Genomic DNA, 18,345 nt, shown 5'->3' with positions numbered 1-18,345 from the left:
ACCACCAACACTGCCCTCCACGACACCACCAACACTACCCTCCACAACACCACCAACACTGTCCTCCACAACACCACCAACACTGCCCTCCACGACACCACCAACACTGCCCTCCACAACACCACCAACACTGCCCTCCACAACACCACCAACACTGCCCTCCACAACACCACCAACACTGCCCTCCACAACACCACCAACACTGCCCTCCACAACACCACCAACACTGCCCTCCACAACACCACCAACACTGCCCTCCACAACACCACCAACACTGCCCTCCACAACACCACCAACACTGCCCTCCACAACACCACCAACACTGCCATCCACACCACCACTAACACTGCCCTCCACAACACCACCAACACTGCCCACCCCGACACCACCAACACTACCCTCAACAACACCACCAACACTACCCTCAACAACACCACCAACACTGCCCTCCACAACACCACCAACACTGCCCTCCACGACACCACCAACACTGCCCTCCACGACACCACCAACACTACCTTCCACAACACCACCAACACTGCCCTCCACAACACCACCCTCAACAACACCACCAACACTACCCTCCACAACACCACTAACACTGTCCTCCACAACACCACCAACACTGCCATCCACACCACCACTAACACTGCCCTCCACAACACCAACACTACCCTCCACGACACCACCAACACTACCTTCCACAACACCACCAACACTGCCCTCCACAACACCACCAACACTACCCTCCACAACACCACCAACACTACCTTCCACAACACCACCAACACTACCTTCCACAACACCACCAACACTACCTTCCACAACACCACCAACACTGCCCTCCACAACACCAACAACACTGCCCTCCACAACACCACCAACACTGCCCTTCGCAACACCACTAACACTGCCCTCCACAACACCACCAACTCTGCCCTCCACAACACCACCAACTCTGCTCTCCACAACACCACCCTCCACAACACCACCCTCAACAACACCACCAACACTGCCCTCCGCAACACCACTAACACTACCCTCCACAACACCAACACTACCTTCCACAACACCACCAACACTACCTTCCACAACACCACCAACACTGCCCTCCACAACACCAACAACACTGCCCTCCACAACACCACCAACACTGCCCTTCGCAACACCACTAACACTGCCCTCCACAACACCACCAACACTGCCCTCCACAACACCAACAACACTGCCTTCAACAACACCACCAACACTGCCCTCCGCAACACCACTAACACTACCCTCCACAACACCACCAACTCTGCTCTCCACAACACCACCCTCCACAACACCACCCTCAACAACACCACCAACACTGCCCTCCGCAACACCACTAACACTACCCTCCACAACACCACCAACTCTGCCCTCCACAACACCACCAACTCTGCTCTCCACAACACCACCCTCCACAACACCACCCTCAACAACACCACCCTCAACAACACCACCAACACTGCCCTCCACAACACCAACACTGCCCTCCACAACACCAACAACACTGCCCTCAACAACACCACCAACACTGCCCTCCACGACACCACCAACACTACCCTCCACAACACCACCAACACTGCCCTCCACAACACCACCAACACTGCCCTCCACAACACCAACACTGCCCTCCACAACACCACCATCACTGCCCTCCACAACACCACCAACACTGCCCTCAACAACACCACCAACACTGCCCTCAACAACAACACCAACACTGCCCTCAACACCACCAACACTGCCCTCAACAACACCACCAACACTGCCCTCAACAACACCACCAACACTGCCCTCCACGACACCACCAACACTGCCCTCCACGACACCACCAACACTGCCCTCCACACCACCACTAACACTGCCCTCCACGACACCAGCAACACTACCTTCCACAACACCACTAACACTGCCCTCCACAACACTACCCTCAACAACACCACCAACACTGCCCTCCACAACACTACCCTCAACAACACCACCAACACTGCCCTCCACAACACTACCCTCAACAACACCACTAACACTGCCCTCCACAACACTACCCTCAACAACACCACCAACACTACCCTCAACAACACCACCAACACTGCCCTCAACAACACCACTAACACTACCCTCAACAACACCACTAACACTACCCTCAACAACACCACTAACACTGCCCTCAACAACACCACTAACACTGCCCTCAACAACACCACTAACACTGCCCTCAACAACACCACTAACACTGCCCTCAACAACACCACTAACACTGCCCTCCACAACACTACCCTCAACAACACCACTAACACTGCCCTCCACAACACCACTAACATTACCCTCAACATCACCACCAACACCACCCTCAACACCACTACACTGCCCTCCACCTCCCTCAACAACAACACTGCACAACAACACTGCCCTCCACAACACCACCAACTCTGCTCTCCACAACACCACCCTCCACAACACCACCCTCAACAACACCACCAACACTGCCTTCAACAACACCACCAACACTGCCCTCAACAACACCACCAACACTGCCCTCAACAACACCACCAACACTACCCTCAACAACACCACCAACACTGCCCTCAACAACACCACCAACACTGCCCTCAACCCTCAACAACACCACCAACACTGCCCTCAACAACACACCCACTCCCTCAACAACACCACCAACACTGCCCTCAACAACACCACCAACACTGCCCTCCACAACACCACCAACACTGCCCTCAACAACACCACCAACACTGCCCTCAACAACACCACCAACACTGCCCTCAACAACACCACCAACACTGCCCTCAACAACACCACCAACACTGCCCTCAACAACACCACCAACACTGCCCTCAACAACACCACCAACACTGACCTCAACACCACCAACACTGGCCTCAACAACACCAACACTACCCTCAACAACACCACCAACACTGCCCTCAACAACACCACCAACACTGCCCTCAACAACACCACTAACACCACCCTCAACAACACCACTACCCTCAACAACACCACCAACACTGCCCTCAACAACACCACCAACACTGCCCTCAACAACACCACCAACACTACCCTCAACAACACCACCAACACAGCCCACAACAACACCACCACTAACACACCACCAACACTACAACAACACCACCAACACTGCCCTCAACAACACCACTAACACCACCCTCAACAACACCACTAACACCACCCTCAACAACACCACCAACACCACCCTCAACAACACCACCAACACCACCCTCAACAACACCACCAACACCACCCTCAACAACACCACCAACACTACCCTCAACAACACCACTAACACCACCCTCAACAACACCACCAACACCACCCTCAACAACACCACCAACACTGCCCTCAACAACACTACCCTCAACAACACCACCAACACCACCCTCAACAACACCACCAACACCACCCTCAACAACACCACCAACACCACCCTCAACAACACCACCAACACTGCCCTCAACAACACCACCAACACTGCCCTCAACAACACCACCAACACCACCCTCAACAACACCACCAACACTGCCCTCAACAACACCACCAACACCACCCTCAACAACACCACCAACACCACCCTCAACAACACCACCAACACTACCAACACTACCCTCAACAACACCACCAACACTGCCCTCAACAACACCACCAACACCACCCTCAACAACACCACCAACACCACCCTCAACAACACCACCAACACCACCCTCAACAACACCACCAACACTGCCCTCAACAACACCACCAACACTGCCCTCAACAACACCACCAACACTGCCCTCAACAACACCACCAACACTGCCCTCAACAACACCACCAACACTGCCCTCAACACCACCAACACTGCCCTCAACAACACCACCAACACTGCCCTCAACAACACCACCAACACTACCCTCAACAACACCACCAACACTGCCCTCAACAACACCACCAACACTGCCCTCAACAACACCACCAACACTGCCCTCAACAACACCACCAACACTGCCCTCAACAACACCACCAACACTGCCCTCAACAACACCACCAACACTGCCCTCAACAACACCACCAACACTGCCCTCAACAACACCACCAACACTGCCCTCAACAACACCACCAACACTGCCCTCAACAACACCACCAACACTGCCCTCAACAACACCACCAACACTGCCCTCAACAACACCACCAACACTGCCCTCAACAACACCACCAACACTGCCCTCAACAACACCACCAACACTGCCCTCAACAACACCACCAACACTGCCCTCAACAACACCACCAACACTACCCTCAACAACACCACCAACACTGCCCTCAACAACACCACCAACACTGCCCTCAACAACACCACCAACACTGCCCTCAACAACACCACCAACACTGCCCTCAACAACACCACCAACACTGCCCTCAACAACACCACCAACACTGCCCTCAACAATACCACCAACACTCCCCTCAACAACACCACCAACACTGCCCTCAACAACACAACAGAGTAGAAAGGTCAAGAGTTGCTATTATTTATTTTTCACCAGAATCACCAAACAGACTCGCCAAATTAACTTTTATTTCATCGCACAGAATTATTATATAATCTGAAAACTAAGATTCTTTAGTAACCATTTGTATTAGAACTATTTTAAATAAAAGAAAAAGCTAATTTCTACACAAATTGCTAAGTATGCAATTATCAGCCAATTTGATAGGCACATCAACCCAATTTTTATTAAAAATATTTTAGTTTACCTCATACCAGACTTTACCATAAAACTGTAGACGAACTTAAAGACGAACTTAAAGAGTACTTAGAAGAATAACCTTCAGGTCTGCTTGTACGACCAATTCAGAAAGACTGTGGTTAACGAACCAATACAAAAAATGTTCTAGTCTATTGTGTAGTTAATGATTAGCATTTATATCAGTTACATTTCTATAGAATAGTTTTTTGATCTTCACACGAGATTTTCATCACTGTACAAGATCCTTGTTAATTTATGCATCGAGATGTTAGTAAGGTACCATTAACATTCACCGTTATCGGTTTTTTTCCCTCAACAAACCGGCAGTATCCCACCGAGAAGGAGTTACTAGCCCCTTGCTCCCGGCATTTTAGTCGCCTCTTACAACACGCATGGCTTACGGAGGAAGAATTCTGTTCCACTTCCCCATGGAGATAAGAGGAAATAAACAAGAGCTAATAAGAAAGAAGAAAACCCAGAGTGGTGTGTTTATATATATGCTTGTACATGTATGTGTAGTGTGACCTAAGTGTAAGAAGTAGCAAGACGTACCAGAAATCTTATATGTTTATGACACACACAAAAAAGACACCAGCAATCCTACCATCATGTAAAACAATTACAGGCTTTCGTTTTACACTCACTCGGCAGGACGGTAGTACCTCCCTGGGCGGTTGCTGTCTACCAACCTACCTAGGTTTTCGGTTTATTCTCGATATTTGTCTTATAAATATAAATTTTTACTGAAAACCTTTTAGCATTCTGCATTTAAGTAACATAACGTAAGGACAGAGAGAGAGAGAGAGAGAGAGAGAGAGAGAGAGAGAGAGAGAGAGAGAAATATCTAGATCACCGAACTGTTAAGCTCAGAATCTATCGAGAGATTGTGTGTGAGTGATAAAGAGGGCGTGAGTGAATGCTGGAGACCTTATTTATGCACTGGTCACCCACTTGCTCTTTCAATAACTGCTGTCTGATATAATTAAAAGAATCTTAGATCTATTACCGAGATTAACACCAAGTTATCATGCTAAACACTGCCAAACATACGACTAATCACACACACACACACACAAACCACACATACACAAACCACACATACACAAACCACACACACACACAAACCACACACACACACAAACCACACATACACACAAACCACACATACATACAAACCACACACACATACAAACCACACACACACAAACCACACACACACACACACACACACACAATCCACACACACAAACCACACACACACAATCCACACACACACATACAAACCACACACATAATCCACACACACACACATACACACAAACCACACACAAACCACACACACATACAAACCACACACATAATCCACACACACACACAAACGCACACACAAACGCACACACAAACGCGCGCGCACACACACACACACACACACACACGCACACACACATACACACAAACCACAGACATACACAAGCCACACACACACACACACACACACACACACACACAGGAGGCCAAGGCAAGAGTACGACGAGAGCAATAGAGCGATGGTTGACACACTGGCTACAGTGGCCAGAAGAGCACATGCATGCAGGGCAAAGCGATCATGGGTGACTAACCACAAGGAGATCGATTGGGAGAACTTTGACCCTCATGGGGGCCAAGATACATGGAGGGCTAAGATGATGGAGGTGGTACTGGAAAACTTCATGTACCAACACGTAAGGGACACTACAAGAGAGGAGAGGATGAACCAGCAAGGCTGGACTTAGTATTCACCTTGAGTAGTGCAGATATCGAGGACATCACATATAAAAGACACCTTGGGGCCAGTGACCATGTGGTTTTAAGCTTCGAATACACAGTAGAGCTACAAGTGGAGGGAGAAGCAGGAAGGCCAGGACGAATGAAGCCAAACTACGAGAAAGGGGACTACACAGGAATGAGGAACTTCCTGAACGGGGTTCAGTGGGGCAGAGAACTGGCAGGGAAGCCAGTTAATGAGATGATGGAATATGTAACAACAAAATGCAAGGAGGCTGAGGAGAGGTTTGTACCCAAGGGTAACAGGAATAATGAAAAAGCCAGGATGAGCCCATGGTTTACCCAAAGGTGCAGGGAGGCAAAAACCAAGTGAATGGAAGAAATATAGAAGGCAAAGGACCCAGGAGAATAAGGAGAGCAGTCGTAGAGCCAGAAACGAATATGCACAGATAAGAAGGGAGGCCCAAAGACAATATGAAAATGACATAGCAGCGAAAGCCAAATCTGACCCGAAACTGTTGTACAGCCACATCAGGAGGAAAACAACAGTCAAGGACCAGGTAATCAGGCTAAGGAAGGAAAGAGGAGAGACAACAAGAAATGACCGTGAAGTATGTGAGGAACTCAACAAGAGATTCAAAGAAGTGTTCACAGAGGAGACAGAAGGGGCTCCAGAAAGACGGAGAGGTGGGGCACACCACCATGTGCTGGATACAGTGCACACAACCGAGGAAGAAGTGAAGAGGCTTCTGAGTGAGCTAGATACCTCAAAGGCAATGGGGCCAGATAACATCTCCCCATGGGTATTGAGAGAGGGAGCAGAGGGGCTATGTGTACCCCTAACAACAATATTCAATACATCTATCGAAACAGGGAGATTGCCTGAGGCATGGAAGACAGCAAATGTAGTCCCAATCTTTAAAAAAGGAGACAGACATGAAGCATTAAACTACAGACCAGTGTCACTGACATGTATAGTATGCAAAATCATGGAGAAGATTATCAGGAGAAGAGTGGTGGAACATCTAGAAAGGAATGATCTCATCAACAGCAGCCAACATGGTTTCAGGGACGGGAAATCCTGTGTCACAAACCTACTGGAGTTCTATGACATGGTGACAGCAGTAAGACAAGAGAGAGAGGTGGGTGGATTGCATATTCTTGGACTGCAAGAACGCGTTTGACACAGTTCCACACAAAAGATTGGTGCAAAAACTGGAGGACCAAGCAGGGATAACAGGGAAGGCACTACAATGGATCAGGGAATACTTGTCAGGAAGACAGCAGCGAGTCATGGTACGTGGCGAGGTGTCAGAGTGGGCACCTGTAACCAGCGGGGTCCCACAGGGATCAGTCCTAGGACCAGTGCTGTTTCTGGTATTTGTGAACGACATGACGGAAGGAAGAGACTCTGAGGTGTCCCTGTTTGCAGATGACGTGAAGTTGATGAGAAGAATTCACTCGATCGAAGACCAGGCAGAACTACGAAGGGATCTGGACAGGCTGCAGACCTGGTCCAGCAATTGGCTCCTGGAGTTCAATCCCACCAAGTGCAAAGTCATGAAGATTGGGGAAGGGCAAAGAAGACCGCAGACGGAGTACAGTCTAGGGGGCCAGAGACTACAAACCTCACTCAAGGAAAAAGATCTTGGGGCGAGTATAACACCAGGCACATCTCCTCAAGCGCACATCAACCAAATAACTGCTGCAGCATATGGGCGCCTAGCAAACCTCAGAACAGCATTCCGACATCTTAATAAGGAATCGTTCAGGACCCTGTACACCGTGTACGTTAGGCCCATATTGGAGTATGCGACACCAGTTTGGAACCCACACCTAGCCAAGCACGTAAAGAAACTAGAGAAAGTGCAAAGGTTTGCAACAAGACTAGTCCCAGAGCTAAGAGGTATGTCCTACCAGGAGAGGTTAAGGGAAATCAACCTGACGACACTGGAGGACAGGAGAGATAGGGGACACATGATAACGACAAACAAAATACTGAGAGGAATTGACAAGGTGGACAAAGACAGGATGTTCCAGAGAGTGGACACAGTAACAAGGGGACACAGTTGGAAGTTGAAGACACAGATGAATCACAGGGATGTTAGGAAGTGTTTCTTCAGTCACAGAGTAGTCAGTAAGTGGAATAGTTTGGGAAGCTATGTAGTGGAGGCAGGATCCATACATAGCTTTAAGCAGAGGTATGATAAAGCTCACGGTTCAGGGAGAGTGACGTAGTAGCGATCAGTGAAGAGGCGAGGCCAGGAGCTCGGACTCGACCCCCGCAACCTCAACTAGGTGAGAACTAGGTGAGAGTACACACAAACCTCACACACACACACACACACACACACACACACACACACACACCACACACAAAAACCACACACACACAAACCACACACACACACAAACCACACACACACACAAACCACGCACACACAAACCACACACACACAAACCACACACACACAAACCACACACACACAAACCACACACACACAAACCACACACACACAAACCACACACACACAAACCACACACACACAAACCACACACACACAAACCACACACACACAAACCACACACACACAGAGCTAAGAGGTATATCCTACGAGGAGAGGTTAAGGGAAATCAACCTGACGACACTGGAGGACAGGAGAGATAGGGGGAGGGGCATGAGAACGACATAAAAAATACTGGGAGGAATTGACAAGGTGGACAAAGACAGGATGTTCCAGAGATTAGACACAGTAACAAGTGGATACAGTTGGAAGTTGAAGACACAGTTGAATCACAGGGATGTTAGGAAGTATTTCTTCAGCCACAGAGTAGTCAGTAAGTGGAATAGTTTGGGAAGCGATGTAGTGGAGGCAGGATCCATACATAGCTTTAAGCAGAGGTATGATAAAGTTCACGGTTCAGGGAGAGTGACCTAGTAGCGATCAGTGAAGAGGCGGGGCCAGGAGCTCGGACTCGACCCCTGCAACCTCAACTAGGTGAGTACACACACACACACACAAACCACACACATAATCCACACACACGTAATCCACACACACACACAAACCACACACAAGCCACACACACACACAAACGCACATACAAACGCACACCCAAACACACACGCACACACATACACACACGTGTCAACCCCTGCAGCTACAATTAGGCGAGTACACACACACGCATACACACCACACGCACACGCGCGCACACACGCACACACACACGCATGCACATGCAACAGGCCTAGTGTCTAATCGACATGTGCCTAGGACCAAATGGTAACTATCACACACACACACACACACACACATATATAAACTGAAAATGAGACAATTGAATTATAGTTCTGTTCTTGTATTTTCATGTAAATAATCATGAAGACTAAATCACGCCACAGGAAGTATCGTAGAGGAATAAGCGCCTCTGAACGAGAATGAAAGAGAAACCTGTAATTATCCTACTTGATGGTAGGAGTGCTGGTGAATTTTCTGTCTCAAACACGTAAAAATAGCAGGTATATCTTGCTACTTCTATTTACACTTAGGTCACAATACACATGCAGGTACATGTATATATATATACACATCAGACACACACACACACACACTCATCTAACATTTCTTCTATATTTTTAATAGTTCTTGATCTATATTCCTTCAATCTCCATGGGGAAGTGGAGCAGAATTCTTCCTCCGTAAGCCATGCGTGTCGTAAAAGGCGACTAAAATGCCGGGAGCAAGGGGCTAGTAACCTCTTCTCCTGTATATATTACCACATGTAAAAGGGAGGAAAACATTTATATATTTTTTTTTCTTTTCGAGTCACCTTGTCTCGTTGGGAGACAGCCGGTGTGTTAAAAAAAATTATTTGACAATTCAGGACGAGGACAGACTGACTACCGATATAATTGTACACAGTTTGACTGAACTAAGAAACCAGATAACGGAAAGCGAGTTTAAATAATGAAAAAATTATAATCACCAACAGCAGGATGATTCAATGTTCCCTCAGAGAGGAGACCAAGAGCCAAGCTCAAAGTCAATAAACTCGGCCACGTAAATGACTAAAGAGGTTTAAAGAAAAGAAAGATCAAAGGGAAAAGGTTCAAAAGTGGCACCTGAGCAGTACCCAGGGCCGGCCGTGGTGCTGGCCAGAACTCATGAGCGGCCGTGAGGCTGGCCAGAACCCAGCGGCGGCCGTAGTGCTCACCAATACCAGAGGCGGCAGTGGTGCTGGCCAGTACCCAGTGGCGGCAGTGGTGCTGCCCAGTATCCTTTGACAGCCGTGGTGCTGGTCAGTACCCGTGGACAGGCGTGGTGCTGGCCAGCTACGGACAGGTACGATTGATTGGGAGAAAGAAACAGAGAACAATTATTTATCCCTTAAGACCATAAAATGGAGAAAATTTTGCCGCAGTTGACTGGTGTAGAAAAGGCAGTGAAGGAATCATGAAGGATACACAGACTAGGAGAATAACAGCACTTGAGGATTAGGAGCCACCAGGGAGGATGGACTAGAAATATGGAATATAGAAGAAAAGTATAGAGACTGGAAGTATGGTAGGAACAGCTTGGAAGGATAGAAAGACTGAGGGGAGGGGGATGGGAATGGCGACCAAAACAAAAAATTTGGATATAGATAGTAATTATGGGATTCCGAGTATAACAACTCTTGCAAAAGAAAAGAATAATAATGCAAAGGAGAAAAATAACTAAGAGCTAGTAATCACTGCTTAATTACGATCCAATATAGAAAAAACGGAGACTCAAAAAAAAGTAAAGGATAAAAGTGGTGAAGATGGGAGAGCAGAATTATTACAAGTCATCAGAGAATTCCTATGACGGATACACTAAAAGACTGACATCTATGACACGACACCACAAACCCTAATGATACTAGGAACCTGCTGTCAGAGTTATTCTCCTCAAAGGAGACAAAAGATGGAACTACAAAGATAGCCCAAGGCAAAATAAAAAAAAGTATAAAATGTTAAAAGAAAAAAAAAAGATTAAATGAAGAAAATGCTAAAACAAAGAATAATTATCTTATAAGGGAAAAAAAATGAGAATCTTAATTAAAAAACTGACATGGCAGTTAGTGCAAAAATCCAAACCAAACAATTCTTTGGAAATAGTATCAGGAGAGAAACGAGGGTAAATGAATCAGAACTCAGACTAAGGAAAAAACGGAGCACTAAAAATGATAAAGTTACCAGTGAGAAAATATACTGATCACAAGAGGTTTCTAGCAGCCGAGCAGAACCAACCTCAATATCAACAGTCAATCTGTAACAATATAATAATATCTTTATTTACTACATGTACAAGGTATACAGACCTAGCTGACATCAATGATATACTACTATATAGAAAGCCGCTTGTTACGCTGAGCATTTCGGGCAAATTAGGTCACTTTTGTCCCAGGATAAGACCCACACCAGTCGACTAACATCCAGGTACCCATTTTAAACTAATAGGTGAACAGGGACAGGAACAGCAGGTGTCTTTTGTAAACACGTCCCTAATGTTTTCCAGCCGTACCGGAGAAGATTCAAACTCCGGACCTCAGAGTGTGAGCCGAGTGTGCCAGCAATCGAACTACGGGACAAGGGATCAGCATGATCATTATCTCATCATCAGCATTAATTTAATAACACATTTTCTAAACGATAAATACACAAGTGATACCAAACGAGTGAGAGACGGCAAATGTTGCATCAACTAAAGGGAATAGTTGTCCTTATCCAGTGTTTCAGACATGACAAGCATAGAGCACAAGGAGGTAGAAAACATTTATAGAATTTTTAAAAGTACCTGGAGAATAGGGACTGTCCCACGCAACACAGGGGTTTAGAGATAAAACAAATTTTGTCTTTCACAACTAGGAGAGGTTGGCAGAGGTTAGAGAGAAAAGCGAAGGGGAGAAACTACCTAGTGTTAAATTGTCACAAGTACTTGACTGCCACACAGGAGAAACTCGAAATGAAGAAAAAGGCTGAGGTGAGAGATATGGTGAATAATCTACAAAAATATGGCAGTCATAGTAAGAGAGAAAGTCATGAAAGGATAAAAGATTCTTTCCTTGGTATGGAAAGAAGGTCCCTTGAGGGTAGAAAAGGTTCCGGAAAAGGGCAGGATGCCCATGAAGCTAAGGAGGTAGGGGGGGGGGGTTAAAAGAGGGTTTCAGTTCACAAAACGGAAAGTTTGCCAACTTGAGCAAGAGTAATGGTGACCACATTCAATGGTGCTGAGATCATCCTAGACACACTACACTCATCCCACTCACTCACCCCGTACTCTAACTCTCATCCCAGACGACAAATTCACCTTAACCTGTAATACTGTCTCCTTACTCACGTACGTACCTTAGCACTCAGCCAAGATGCACTACACATTCTCCCAATACCAAATTCCGCAACGTTAAATAATCATTAATATAAATATCAAGGATCTGACTTTTAAATTTCTATCCTAAGATGTTATGTTCAAGAAGGGACAATCTTACGTCTTGACCTAGAAATTTCTGTTCTAAAAACATACGCACTAGAATACTCTGTCCAAGAAGTCCCTTTCTTAATGGTTCCTCTATTTACAAGTACCTCTTAGAAGATCCTAAGTTGGTTGTAGCCTACTGTAACCTACTGTAACCTACTGTACCTTACTGTAACCTACTGTAACCAGTACCATGGTAAGAATCTGCAAGAATGTGAACCCTTGTTTTTGTTACAGGCAATAAAGTGATTCACTTTCCCCACAGGACCTTAATTCAATGATCTGAAACATTTTTTTTTTATATTTTCTTACAGTGAATGTTGGTCTGCCCTGCAGCGTTCTCGGCTTCACAAACATACATGACTTTGCGTGTAGATGACCATAGAGTGAGTACAAATGGAATCACAGAGAACAGTGGTAGTGTGTAGGTTGTGGGATGTAGATGGAATGCAGAGTATAATGTGTAGGTTGTGGAATGTAGGTATGAGAGTACACCGTGTGGGGTACACCGTGTGGGGTACACATGAGAGAGGGTGAATGTGTTAAACATTCACAAATTTTTCGTATTGTAAGGTCATTCAGTGCTCTATGTAATATAAACAATTACATTCGCATGCAAGTTAACCCTTAACTAGAGCAATAACTAACCTTCCCCCTACCAAGTAAAACAAAAATCACACGAGTACACTCTTAAATAATTTTATCCAAAGGTTAAAATGCCCTCACGCAGGTTAAAAAAAAAAAAGTTATTGCTTACATTAAAGTCTGGTCATAATGCTTCCATGAAGTCCCGGTTTAACCCATGATTACAAAATTGTAATCTGGAACTGCCTAAGCAACTGGAATACATAAATATGCGATGCATTCAGTGGAACGCGACGAGGAGTACAGAAAGGGGCACTATTTCCCACAAGCCAGGTGGCCTTGGGCGAGGCATGAGCGAGCATACCACAAATGACAAAAAATGTAGGTACACGTTCATTCATCGCTCCAGCATCTGAGGCAACCTCCAGTAATGTTTCCGTCATAAAAAGATCGAATTATCTTCTGGTGTTGCGACAGTCACCATACACAAGTCCCCAGAACACTGTCAGTACAACTATTTAAGAAAATTCAGGCGAAAGAGTAAAAAATCCCACTATTTAGACGGTGCTCAGCATAGGAAAGTAACCACACACGTCAACTGGGAACCAAAAAAATTACCACGTGAAGGGGACTAGCGTTGAAGAGGGGCAGGGAGGGAGAGAGGTGGCAGAGATACAATTATCTGAATGAAAAGTGACGTGATCATAAGAGTACAGATGCATGTTACTCACCTGAAGCAGCGTTTACACCTGTTGGGCCAGCGGGTCTGGGGGTGGAAGCCCAGAGGACATAAAGGATCGCTCACCTTGGGCATCCTCACACACCCGGGCCGCGCCGCTGTAAACATTAACACTATCAGTACATGAAACGTGTATTTAACGGCCTGTTTTAAGATAAAAAAAAAACCAGAGTGAAAAAAAAATCATGCTATAAATTATACAGGAACCACAGATGCATATAATCACAATGATAAACTTATAAAAAAATATAAACTTTATGTGAGGAGAACTGCACAGTGTTGAGAGATGAAAAATTAGGATATAAAAAATTATGGAGAGTAAACAAGGAGCCATGTAAACACAAATTTAAGTCAACTTACTGCTGCTGTCTACATTACTGTAGGTGCTTCTATTACTAGAGGTAATTGTAATTGCAACCGGTTTTGGGGTAAACTGGATTTTATCAATCGAGAATACTTTAATCTCTGATAAAGGCGTTTAAGTAAACTTTCGGAGTTTACACAAATAACCCACACTTAGGAGACAAACTTACAGAGACGTCATAATAATAATATCTTTATTTCTTCAAGTACATGTATAAGGTATACAGTCCTAGCTGACATCAATGACATACTACTACATAGAAAGCCGCTTGTTATGCAGAGCATTTCGGGCAAATTAGGTCAGTTTTGTCCCAGAATTCGGCCCACACCAGTCGACTAACACCCAGGTATCCATTTTATACTGATGGGTGAACATAGACAAAATGTGTAAGGGATGTTTCAACCCTCGCCGGAAATCGAACCCGGACCCTTACCGGGCCACGAGCCACCGTAAGCTTCATTCTCCTATATGCGGGTTATTTGTGTATTGCACCAGTCACAATACTGTGTCTTTTCATTCTCTATTGTTCCAGTGAAGGTATTGTGCCCTTTTCATTCTTCGTTTTCGGCTTTTCTACACTTAGATACATTAACATTTCAGTTGACCAGACCAGGATGATCGATGGACCATCCTGGTCTGGTCAACTCACTAGTTACGCCTCCAGCACGAAGGAAAACGAGGATGTAATACCGAAGCTTATTACGACGAGTCGTAATAAGCTTCGGTATTACTCACTAGTCAACCTCGTTTGGGCTTTAGAGAAACACACGGCTGCAGACATAATTTAGAAGCGATCAAGAGACTTGCTAATAGCGCTCTGCGTTCTTTTTGTCTCGAGTTCCCACCAATTAACCCATGACTCCAATTTCTCAAGTTACACACGTTGGTAAAAGTATGTATCTTCTGTAGACGGTATCGAAAGTTACGATAACAACGCTCTGATACGTCATTCATCACTGCTCGAGTACTTTACAAGATGTGGTTCATCACTGCTCGAGTACTTCACAAGATGTGGTTCATCACTGCTCGAGTACTTCACAAGATGTGGTTCATCACTGCTCGAGTACTTCACAAGATGTGGTTCATCACTGCTCGAGTACTTCACAAGATGTGGTTCATTACTGCTCGAGTACTTCACAAGATGTGGTTCATCACTGCTCGAGTACTTCACGAAACAGTTCATGGATGCTTTCCCTGTGTTATATGATCCATGAGCAAATAATTTTGTCATGATTCTATATATCTTCGTTTTCGCCTAATCTGCCGTACTCTCTCTCTCTCTCTCTCTCTCTCTCTCTCTCTCTCTCTCTCTCTCTCTCTCATTATCGATTTACCTCCTATAATGAGTCAGTAATGTCCAGTAATAAACTCTTATGCCAAAAATATCTTAAGTAAAACCTTCATAGCAAACAATGAAAAATACTGAGACGAGGATTTTATCTCAGTCCTGTTACCAGTGATCAGGTCGCTTAATTAACATGCGAGAGAGTTAGAGTGTTGGTAACAGGTCCAGGCTGAAGAAATTACGCAAGAACAAGAGAACTTTAAGGTGATGCTACCAGGCCAAGCTTAAAGCAGGTACGCTAATTCTCTGCTTCTGTAGCTGGGCCAAGAATGTCCCCAGCGACACGAGACACGCCTGCTGCAGTAACATCAACATCAGGAGCAGCATCAGTGACTCAGAGAGATGACATGGTGTCTGCTGCTGCTGCTGCTGCTGTTGCTTCTTACTGCTGTTGCTGCTACTTTTTCTTGCTGCTGCTGCTGTTATTATTGTTGTTGCTGTTGTTGTTGTGCGTGCCTGGGTCTTCACTGCTAAGCTGTGCGTATGTGTGTGTGGGTGTGTTTGTAATTATCAATTATCTATTTATAGTTATAGAAGCTGGTTAATGTTTGAAATTCTCTACAAATATATATTTAAAAACACGTTATCAATACTCATAGTATTTTTTCTTCGTAATTATTTATATGTTCCCTTTTTTCTCCAAAATGTAATCCATAACAACTGATAGTGAGGTACATAGTAACTGGTGTCTGAGCAAGAGGGAAGTTGACAGGGTGCACCAAGGGGTAGGACTTGCTGTTACATCTTTTCCATGCAGAAAATTTATCTCGAGTAACGTCGGTTTGCGGAGGTGCAATTCACATTTATATTTTATTTCCTAGCCTCTTGATTCCGACCATTTGTATTTTTGAACCCATTTCTGCAGGACGCTTGCACAACCTCTTGTCAAAACGAGTTCCTCTTTTCTTTCTCTCCTTAACACTAAAGCATGTAACTGAACTTGTAAGTTTTACGTTGGAATGAAGGGACAACGACCTATATATTACATCGAAATACAACATAAAGAATTAGATCTGGCGAGAATCCAAATGGTCTTTTTATAATATTAAAAGGCTTTAATCGCATTTTTTTCTTTTTGATTGGCTAAAAGTAAAAAAATATATATTACATGCACTTGTTGAAAGAAATTCATGTGATTGTTTCTAAATTCCTCCATCACTCATTTTTCACATTATTGACAAAAACTTATTTTGGCAAGTGTGGCCAAGGCTGAGACTTCACGAGGATCTATCAACACAGGAGCTCAGCCAAAACGTGTAGGCAAATTAAGATGTGCGAGGACAGACGAACATTGTCAGGACAACTTAGAATGCATTCTGGACCACAGAAAATGACACCTTCTCCACCCACCAGCAGGTGTCTAAGTCAACCAGAAGTGTCAGCTAATTCCAGAAGTGTCAAATTTACTCAGAAAGTATCAGTTCACCCGTCAAGTGTCAGTTTACCCAAGCGAGTGTCACCACTATAATACTGGAATACTTGACCGATAAATTGATGAATAAGACACTTAGGTATCTAGCTCCTAAAAAGAACACTTAATGTCATCTTTGTTGTCGACTGAAAAAGTCTAATGTGTAAACGACACATTTCTGAAACATAGATGACACAGTGTTGCAGTTGTGTCGTAAACATTAGCGTGTGTCAGTTGACTAACACTAAATGTAAAACATTAAAGACATGACCATATTTTCTGTTATTCATGCCTCGTTCTAGACTTATTAATGTTCCAGCACTCAGCATGTGCAGCAGCTTGCCACTAATGTGTTACGTCTCGCGGCACATGTTTATCCCTTCGACCATTTGTGTCCGCGAAAGTATTTTCAAAGGAAGGGAGGAAGAGCAAAGTGTGATTTCGTTGGACGTGAAAATTCGCTTTGAAAAGTTATCAGATTAAAAGTTAATTGTCGATCGATCTGTACAGCGGCATCTGTCTTACTGACGAGATTGACAGCCAACGATACCTTGAAATAGGAAAGTTGTCATTTCTCCAAAACCCAGCACTTAGGAGTAAAAACTTACAACGACGTTTCGGTCCACCCTTGACTACTGTCAAGCCATAACTGTTGCGAGTTGACGGGAACGTCGTATTTTGAGTGAAGTCATCCAGCCACGGTAGTGGGACTTTCTGATTCTCGATCTTGACAGTGTTTGTGAGGCCATGTGTAAACTTTTGTTGTGAAGAGCGAGATGTTGGAAATATCCCTTGCCCCTTCCTGTGGGCACCCATTCGGGCAACACCCTTGTGTGCCTTTGCG

General features: G+C 45.2%; 1 protein-coding gene across 3 annotated transcripts in view; it reads right to left on the bottom strand.

Annotated features, from left to right (window-relative positions):
• Nucleotides 1-18,345, bottom strand: part of LOC128699751 (trichohyalin) — a 164,410-nt gene that overhangs the window by 99,565 nt on the left and 46,500 nt on the right. For 2 of the 3 annotated variants that reach the window (XM_070086600.1, XM_070086601.1), the window contains exon 2: nt 14,374-14,479. In XM_070086600.1, the coding sequence (XP_069942701.1) occupies nt 14,374-14,456 (83 nt within the window). In that variant the 5' untranslated portion in view covers nt 14,457-14,479. Of the gene's footprint in view, nt 1-14,373; nt 14,480-14,741; nt 14,815-15,178; nt 15,378-18,345 lie in introns of those variants that run through there. The other variant, XM_070086599.1, reaches the window with a different exon arrangement.

The sequence above is a fragment of the Cherax quadricarinatus genome, chromosome 19 (genome assembly GCF_038502225.1).
Source record: "Cherax quadricarinatus isolate ZL_2023a chromosome 19, ASM3850222v1, whole genome shotgun sequence".
Lineage (NCBI taxonomy): Eukaryota > Metazoa > Arthropoda > Malacostraca > Decapoda > Parastacidae > Cherax > Cherax quadricarinatus.
This window is presented reverse-complemented; position numbering and strand designations above follow the sequence as displayed.